This window comes from Rhea americana, unplaced genomic scaffold, assembly GCF_003343005.1.
Source record: "Rhea americana isolate MKP2758 unplaced genomic scaffold, rheAme1 scaffold_81, whole genome shotgun sequence".
Taxonomy (NCBI): domain Eukaryota; kingdom Metazoa; phylum Chordata; class Aves; order Rheiformes; family Rheidae; genus Rhea; species Rhea americana.
The window spans coordinates 1,196,721-1,206,116 of NW_028186990.1; the positions used below are offsets into that span (position 1 = coordinate 1,196,721).

General features: G+C 35.8%; 1 protein-coding gene across 1 annotated transcript; it reads left to right on the plus strand.

Annotated features, from left to right (window-relative positions):
• On the plus strand, positions 1–9,396 carry CHMP2B (charged multivesicular body protein 2B). Its single transcript, XM_085323048.1, has 6 exons — positions 1–202; positions 1,719–1,810; positions 4,608–4,802; positions 6,147–6,249; positions 7,283–7,389; positions 7,545–9,396. The coding sequence occupies exons 1-6, from the start codon at positions 1–3 to the stop codon at positions 7,656–7,658; spliced, it is 813 nt and encodes a 270-aa protein (XP_085179174.1). The 3' UTR covers positions 7,659–9,396.

Below are 9,396 nucleotides of genomic sequence, written 5' to 3' on the forward strand. Positions count from 1 at the left end.
ATGGCCGGTAGCTGCGGGCAGTTGTCACCTTCCCTTCGCTGCTCCCCGCGGCCGAAGCTGCCGTGTGGGATCCGAAACGAGCGTCGGGCAAACCCTTATTGTCCCCTGAGTTCTGGCTCCCCGTTGTCTTTCAGCGCGGACTTCCCGCTTCCCTGCACCGAGGGGTTTCTGCACGGGTATTTTGGTTGTGGAAGACAGGCTTGTACCTAACTCCATTACAGTTCTTTTTCTTTCGATCTCATACATGCAGCTATGCAAGTAATACACGTTTATTTCCTCTTAAAATTACTTGCCTGTAGCATTGTTTTTGGAATCATTTCCACTGTTGCTTTGCTGGTCTGAAGAACACAATTTTATGTGCTGTATTACCTTTCAGCTCTTCATTAGTCTCCATTGAAAAGCATACGTTTCCTGAAGATGATGGGCATGTAGTTCCCGGAGCAGTAGCAGCACTATAAAAAGAAATCGCTTTTTCAACATCACAGTATTTGTTTGTTATAGCTTTTTGTTAGGCTCAAAATTGTTCATGGGGGTGGGTCATAGATGTCTTCCTCTTTAAAAGGCCGCTGAAGTTCCCAGGCTTTCAGTTGGAACCCATGGTTGAAACTGCTTCAGCTTTAATGGCTGTTTTACAGTATCTCTAATTATTTGTGAAGAAGAATGTGAATTCCGCTTTTCTGTTTGTAGAAAAATTGGTGCTAGCCTTGAAAAGGATGGTTATAGTTTCTGCAATTTATCCTTTATGTTTTCATTTCTTATAGTAGCTCAACCTTCTCTGGATTTTTTTTTCCACGTTGCAAACTCTCTGCCAATAGAGTAGCAATGCCCTGCCATGATGTCACTTCTGTGTATTAGAAACACCCAAAGCACTTCCTGTAAGGCCTAACAAAAGTTAAAGGCAGCTAGAGTGATTGATGCCTATATTGTAAGTGATAATTGCATTTAATAAGTTGGTCTTACCAGAAAGTAATTTGCTAAATAAGAGTGGAAAAAAAATCCTATGAAGGATGCTACATTTCACCTGACAGACTGTGGTCAAGCTTCTGCTTCCTGTGTCAGTTGTCAGGAAGCTTAAAGGTATTTTCATACTTAAATGTTTTTAGGGATATGCTGATGGAAAACATTTGGAAACCATACCTTTATAGTCTGACTTGAAGTTGAGCCATACTTTTGTGAAGGAGAAAAATCTCCATTGAGTAGGCAGTGAAAAGCAGGATCCAGGACTTGCAGTAGAAGTATCTTCACAATTTTCATGAACTCAGTAACTCCTTAACTGTCCTGTGGTCTCAGATAAAAGGTTTCTTCAGCTGACCTCCCAGTTGCAGTTGGGCCTGATTTGCTGAGGAGATCTGAGCTTACAGGGAATATATTATTGCCAAGTTATATTGAAACTGGCAGAAAAGTGTGCATACCTAATTCTTACTGTGTGATTAAGGCCCTTGCTATGGTGCAAAGAAACATGTGAAGACTATTTTTTTTTTTTTTGCTTTGTTACTGAATGGAGTCTATGTTGTTGAAACATAACAGTGCATGCACAAAAATAAATTTTGTCGGTATTTCTTATATTTGAAATGCCAGGACTTAGTAGTACTACTGATTGCTGACTATTCATTCTGAATGAGACTGTTCAACATACTGCATGTCTACAGAATGCTCAGCAGACCAAATGTTTATGCTGTACTGAAAACTTTTCTCAGCTATAAATATTTTCTTTCCAGATATAATAAAGGAGCAAAATCGAGAGTTAAGAGGTACACAGAGGGCTATTACCAGAGACAGAGCAGCACTTGAAAAACAGGAAAAACAACTGGTAAGTAGAGCAGAGAATGTTGTTACTCTTTAAAAACAAACAAAAAAAAAACCTCCCAATATCACAGAAAATTTGCAGAGTGCTAAGGTATGACTCAATGTATAATTGAATCCTGAAAAATTTGTCTTTTTCCAAATCCACGTTTGACTTCTCAGTTATTAAAATTGTGCACATCAGTAAGTGTTGGAAAAAAATTACTATCTAAAAGTGACTTTCAATCTTTAACACAGGAAAAGCCAGAACCAATGCTTTTTGATTAAAGAACTACATCCATTTTTTTTCCCCTCTTCCTTAGCATACACTATCCTTCAAGTAGTAGTTTTGTTTTCAAAAAGGTTTATGAATCAGTGGTCTAGAAGTGTTCAGTGCTATCATATGTTACCATGACTCTTCAATGGAAGAAAGCACTTGCAAGTCCACAGGGTATCACCTGGTTATGGTTATTCTTTTCATTCTTGTAGAACTTTTCTGTAACTATTTGCCTAAATTAAAATTTATATAAAATTTTGTATGTGAGCTATGAAGTATTCAGTGAATGAATGCTGTACCAGTGTAGCAGTGTAACTGGTAGAATGATGTGGCAGATGGTATGTTTTAATATATGAAGACATGCTCAGACTGTGGGAAAAGCTATGCAGATTCAGTCACTGTTTCAGTTGCTACTGATGTGTTGTTCGATAACAGCAGGTCACATTAATATCAGGGTTTGGGAATAAGATTCAAAAAGCTCAGAGGTGAGTTATTTCTTTAAACCTTGAACATATAAGATGTAATAGGTTACTGGTAGGTGAGGCATTTTTCAGTTGAAATATACTGAGTCTGGAAAAAACTTCATTTTCATGAACACTCACATTGAAGTTTTGATTATGCATGACAGTAAATTGTTTCAGATATGCTGGCTTTCCATTTCTGCTCTAGAAATGAGGGCAAAGAAAACCGTTATGAAAAATAAGTCTTTGTAGAAGTTAAAATCTGCTGCTAGAGAAGGGAGAACCAATGGACAACAAATAGAAATTTACTTACTAAAATATACAGACAGTTCTGTTTCAGTTCTGTAACCTCCTATGACTATATCATTTTAGATTTTTCTGAAGAATGTAATTTCCTTGAATAAGCTTGCACCAAACCTCTCAAAAGCAAATAATATATGGCAGCTCGCTATCCAAATCCTTCTTAACTAAGAATAAAATCATCTAGATGTAGGCTTTTAATTCCTGCAGCATGATTGTTTGCAATGATTTGGCAATGGTTGATATTGGTTTATATTTTACTTTCTGAAGGTTATAAATACTAATTAGATGTTTCATCTCAGTAAGAAAATCACTATTTTCTAGTGTTAGCTGTTAGAATGGTAGTGTGCAAACAAATCCTTCCTAGCCTTCGCAATATTTGAGGTATTGAAAATTATATTTTTGGCATGCTATAGATACTTGTTTTTGTGGTCTCTGTGAACTAGTTACAAAGCACATAGCTTTGCATATATTTCAGGGCTGTCATATTTGAACAGTCTCACACTCCTTACTTGCTGATCTGCACTTCTGTAGGTTAAAAATAATATTTATGACGCATCCCTTCAGAAATTATAGACTCTCAGAAAAGACCTTCTGCCAGTGCACTCTCTAAACTTAATTATCTTTCATAGTAGTAAAGCTAATGCAATAGGTCACTTTCATACTCAAAGGGAAGTGTACTGTCTTGTGTATTCTGGTAACCAGCACTTGCCTTTTTAGAGCAATATACCTACTTTATAGTTCAGTTTTCTGGACTACCAGTGCAGGTGAAGAAGGTGAAGCATCTGTGTTCTTGTAGCCAGTACATTCCCCTCAAGAAATACAGTGCCCCTCTTAAACACTCTTTTTGGTTAATGACAAAATCAATGCATGATCAGCCATAGATGAAGCAGTTAGTTACCATGGTAAGGTCTCCTTAAAAAGGCTGAAAAAGAAAAATGGTTAAGAAAGTTTACATTATGAAGTCGCAGATGAAAACACAGATTTTGAAAAATCCCACTTAACAGAATTGTTTGTTTCAAACTTTCCTATGATGTCTCCAGGCTAAATAGCTTACTATTTCTCCCTGTATCAATTATTAAGTCAACTTTTTGCAAGCAGGCAATGTCCAGCTTAAAGTCTAAGATGCACAATTAGCACATCTTGTTGTAGACAAATTGGACTGCTTTTATTATGTGCCAAGTTGAGTCCAGCTATATTATGTGGGCAAACAGAGCCTTTAATTATTGCCTATCTAGTTTTATCTCATTCGCCTTCAAAAAGGTATGAGATTTGCTCTAAGTTAGAAAGTGTTTAAGAGAACCTACACATTGCCCAGTTATTCCATGAGTGATATGGCTTGATTGCCAGTAGAATAAAACCAATGAATACAAAAATCTTAAGACTAGAGTCATGGCCCTAGTAGTTAGCTGCGCTTAATAGTTTCTTCAATTTTTTTGAAATGTTATTCCATATCTAGATATAGAATTGAATGTTCACTTACGTTCATATATAATACGATGTTGAAAAAGAGGAAGTGCAGCCTTTTGTGGAATTCTTTACTGTCATACTGTAATTCCTTCGTTTTCCCTGGTGGGAGCAGAATAGCATTGTATTTGTTCACTTCCTTTACTAGAAAAACCCTGCTAGAAAACCAAAGAAGAATATTAATGTAACTTTATGTGTGTCTTGAAAAACAAGAGTAGTTAACCTCTGGAATTTTATTAGAGTGCTAATGCTTAATTATAGAATCTTTGTGTGAATAAAAAAATCTGTGGAATTAATCTTAAACCTTTTTCTTCTAATAGGAACTAGAAATAAAGAAAATGGCTAAGACTGGTAACAAAGAAGCCTGTAAAGTTCTAGCAAAACAGCTTGTGCAACTTCGAAAGCAGAAAAATCGAACATACGCTGTTAGCTCTAAAGTTACCTCTATGTCAACTCAAACAAAGGTGATGAACTCTCAGATGAAGATGGCAGGAGCTATGTCAACTACAGCAAAAGTAAGATGTTATTTTACATTAGAAAGCAACTTAAGGTTATACTTGCAAAAATGAAGTTGTATTATTTTGTATAATATCATTGAAGGATTATAATGTATTGCTTAATACTCTAAATGGCAATGAAGATATGGTGAAAAAGTGTAATTTGATTCATGTTTGAAGCTTTCATCTAGTCAGTCCTGCCAGTTAACACCTAATTAAGCATATTTTCTTGGGCTAGACATCTGTTAAATGCTTGCATGATAAAAATTAAATGTAATGCCAGTGGAAGAACACTTTTTAGTAGACAAGGAAAAAAAGGTCATTGTGCAATGCCTTGCCTGTAGAACTTATCACAAGCGATTTTTATTGGGAAAAATAAGGTAGGGCATGTTTCATCCAGAAATCAAGGCAATGTGTCACTGTAGCATTCTAGTTTGTATGAAGAGTAAGGCACTGGTTACCAGCTTACATTTCTAGGTAAATTTAATCTGGATTTCCCTGTCATTCTTGCTCTCTGCACTCTTAAGAAAATAATACTGCATTATTTCTCTCACATACCTCATCTCATAAAAGATGTTTAAAAATCTCAGGTTTGAGTTAATTGCAAACCTTTTCCTATTTGCCTGAGTTGATAAATATGAATTTTGCTTTTGGCAAGCTGGACTGTTCTGTATTCTGCACTTCAAGCTAAATTAGCACACGTTGTAGGCAAGTTATACTTTTATCATAGTCCGAGTTGCATCCAGTTATGCATCAAGTAAATTCAATAATATAATGCAAATTCAGGCAGAAAGTAATTACTACTAGGTCTTTCCTGTCAGGTTTCTTTTAGGAGCAGTAAGTTGACAAACATCAACTGTTCAGAGATGTCAAGCTGTGGTTCTGTAGCAAGCTTTCCATCTTCCAGGGCTAGCCCACAAAGAGGTGGCTTGTCTGTGTAACTGGTCAAGCTAAACAACTTGTGACTTTACTCAACATTCTTACAAGTCTTGCATGTGAATTAGTTGATCTTAATTTTTAATCATTACATAGCTGACTTGTTCTTTTTTGGCTCTTTATTACTGAGATGCATTGGATTAAATCTCTTAAAAACAAATTGTCATAAATTAATCATGGAGAAGTGGAGAGAAGGTCAGTAGAATTATCTAATAAAAATCAAACTAGAATTCAGAAAAGTGACACTTTATGAAACATAGCAGGTACTTTCATGGACTATTATGGCTAATGTTATTGGAGAGGAAAGAATTGGATTGTTTTGGTCACATTAAAAGTAAATTTTTTTTCTCTTATCAATACAGAAAGCTTGGAAAAGAATGATGTATGATGTATGATTAATATTATTATTTTTTTTAATATTGTTAGACAATGCAAGCAGTTAACAAGAAAATGGACCCACAGAAGACACTGCAAACTATGCAGAATTTCCAGAAGGAAAATATGAAGATGGAAATGACTGAAGAAATGAGTAAGTTTTGCATTGTAGTGAGTACCTAGCTTCAGGACACAGCACTCTTGAAGGGTTAGAAGCAGGCTAGAAATACTGCTGTGATTACAATTAATGAGATTCTTGATAGCAAATGAAGAGCAAACAAAACGATGAGTGTCTGTGCAAGGACACTGCTTTATGCTTTCTAGTACCAATAGATACATAAATTCATTCCCTCCCATCAGCATGCAAAACACTCATCTTATATCTAGAAAGAATCTAGTAGGAGGAGAGGGCTCGAAACTGGTTCAAAATCTTGTCAGTGTAACTAATAGCAGGGCTTGAAAAATTGCCTTTTGTGGCTATAGGTCTGTTGGTATTTTCTGTTCAGGGGTTGGATGCTTAAATTTGAGTTTAATTTAGAGATTACTGATCATCTCAGCTTTGCATTTGTGGTGGTAGGAGGTAGGGGTGTGTGTGTCTGTATGTGTCTGTCTCCTTTATTAATTTAAGCCGCAAACTTCTTTTCTGGAGGGCAAGGAGAAGGAGTCAGCTTTTTGTTGTTATTGATTGCATCTGTCAACTAAGTCATACAGCACTTTGTGGTGCTGCAAGCCTTCCCATCCCTGCCACTGTGTTGGCCCTAATAAGTAGCATGGATTCAAAACAGTATTGTTGAGCAAGATATGAACAACTCAACAGCTCAGAATTGCATTTTTGTAATTCAGAAATTAACAATTTTATAACTCGTTTGGAGGAAGAGGAGGAAAGGTATGTTTTTTAGAACTGTAGGACTTAAATGAAAAAAAAAGGGGGGGGGAAAGACAGAGCAACTAAATAACTTCGGTGAAACCAAGCATTTTATAAAAGCATTTTATATATGCCTTACTCTGTTGTTCCTCTAGCTATGTTCACATGCTTCGCAAATCAAAGATAAGAAAAATTCTCCTATATACAGGTTCTTTGTCTTGGTATCTTTATTCATTGTGTTCTGGGAAAGTAGAAGGATGGTACTTAGTTATTTTTGTAATATTTTTTGCATAATGCAATGTGTTTTTATTTTTGTTCCAAGTTAATGATACTCTGGATGATATTTTTGATGCATCAGATGAAGAAGAAGAAAGCCAGGATATTGTTAACCAAGTGCTTGATGAGATCGGAATTGAAATTTCTGGAAAGGTATGGGGATTTTTACTCAGTTCAAATGCTTCTTCCCCTTCATTCCTTTTTGAAATAGCTTCTTCTAGAAGCCTTTATTCTAAAGTCCTGTTGTAGAAGTCAGGTTGTCACAATGCATATTCTTTTCACTAAAGAAAACTTCTGTTATCTTCTAGATGGCCAAAGCTCCATCAGCTGCTAGAAGCTTACCATCTGCATCAACATCAAAAGCTGCTACGATTTCAGATGAAGAGATTGAACGGCAGCTCAAAGCTTTGGGAGTGGATTAGCTTGATGGCCATATATGGTCTGCCTTCTACTTACTCAGCTGCAGACATGTAAAAATGCAAATATTCTTTCAATGCAACTGATGCCTAGAAAAACTATGATGCTTCAAAAATGACAACTTGATATTGGGAGGGAGAAGGAGAGAATACTTTGAATCAATTAACAGGGAGAACTACATTTACTGTGTCCATTGCATGCAGTCTTTTTAAGCACTGGACCAAATAGGGATCTAGTTCTAATGATGAATTCATGTATTTATTCCTGAATATGACCTCTGTGTTCAAGGTTTTCTTCTAATCTCAGTTCCTTATCTATTTTTTAGAATTGGCTGTTCTGCAGCTAGTGGTGATGTCTCCTAGGACAGCACCTATATAAAATACATCATTTTTATAAAACCAGCTGTAGAAATACTTAGTCTGTCATCTTAGCACAAATGAAACTTTACCTTTGCTTTTAGTTGAAAGATATTTTATTTTGATGAGATATAGCCTTGAAGATCTAGTAAATTTAGGCAAAAAGGAAAAGCGTTTTACATAATAATTTCTTTCACATTTCTGTAGTATATTTGAGTTGATTAAATAATAGCTGATTGTTCATTTTACAGAATGGCAAGGATACAGTCCTTGTACAGTTAATTTTACTGAAGAGGATTCAAATTTGTTAGTGAAGTTTGTTGCATGAAAGGCACTGACTAAACTTCATTGTACTGTAACATAGCTAGTTTCAACAGAATTGCTGTGCCTTTATGTATATAAATCTTGTGACTTTTTCAGAAAGAGTCTTCGGAAGTTGAATAAACTATGAGTAAGATGGTTTTTGCAAAACACGGAGCTCTGTGTACGCTTGATAGGACTCAGTACGAAAGTTCAAAAATGCACTTGTTCAGAAATGCCACTTGCATACTTGCAAAAAGGACATTTGCCTGAAACAACATTTTTATATATTTTACAGTATTTCTTAATGGGAAATAACTGTCTGCAATTGTATTATTTACTAAGATGCAGTTGATCACATTGATAAGCTAAGTCTAAATTTTTGTCATGAGAACAATTTTTGATGATACATGATAATTATTTGTCTAAGCACTATAATAAAACTGTTCTGGTTCTGTGAGGGTTTTTCTGTGGTCTCTGAACTGCCTCAGAATGACACTAGCTTTAATATATTTGGCTAAAGAAATGAGAACTGTTGATATTCTAAATAGATGACAAAGTCTGAGAATGCAGTTCCCAGTTAAAATTTTGTGAATGGTGTAAAGCTCTTCCGCCCTCACTCTGCTAGAGAATATTTGCCCTTCAGTTGTGCTGATTTAGCAGGGCCACTCTTTGAAGCATAACATCAAAATCATCCCGTCTTTAGGAGAAAAGCAAAATATCTCCCAAAGTTGACCAGGCTAACTGGGCGGACAAGCCTCTTGAAGAGACTTTGCTGCTAGGAAAAGTGTAGCAGAAATCCATAACCTCTATTAATCTACCGTTATCACACCATCTGCTTTTTAGGATTGAAGTCAGCAGAAAAAGAAGAAACATAGGTGAGCCTTCATCTGAGTTTTGACATAGAAATCCAGGCAGTCTTTCTCCTTGGAGGAAGTAAGGGCCAAACTATGAATCTGTGAGGCAGTAGGTAGGAATGTGTAACTCTATTGCATACATCTGATATGAGGTTTTCCTTTTTTTTTCCCTCTTTTTTTTTTTGTAAAAAAAAAAAAAAAAAAAGTCTAATAAAAACCTTTTTATTCCA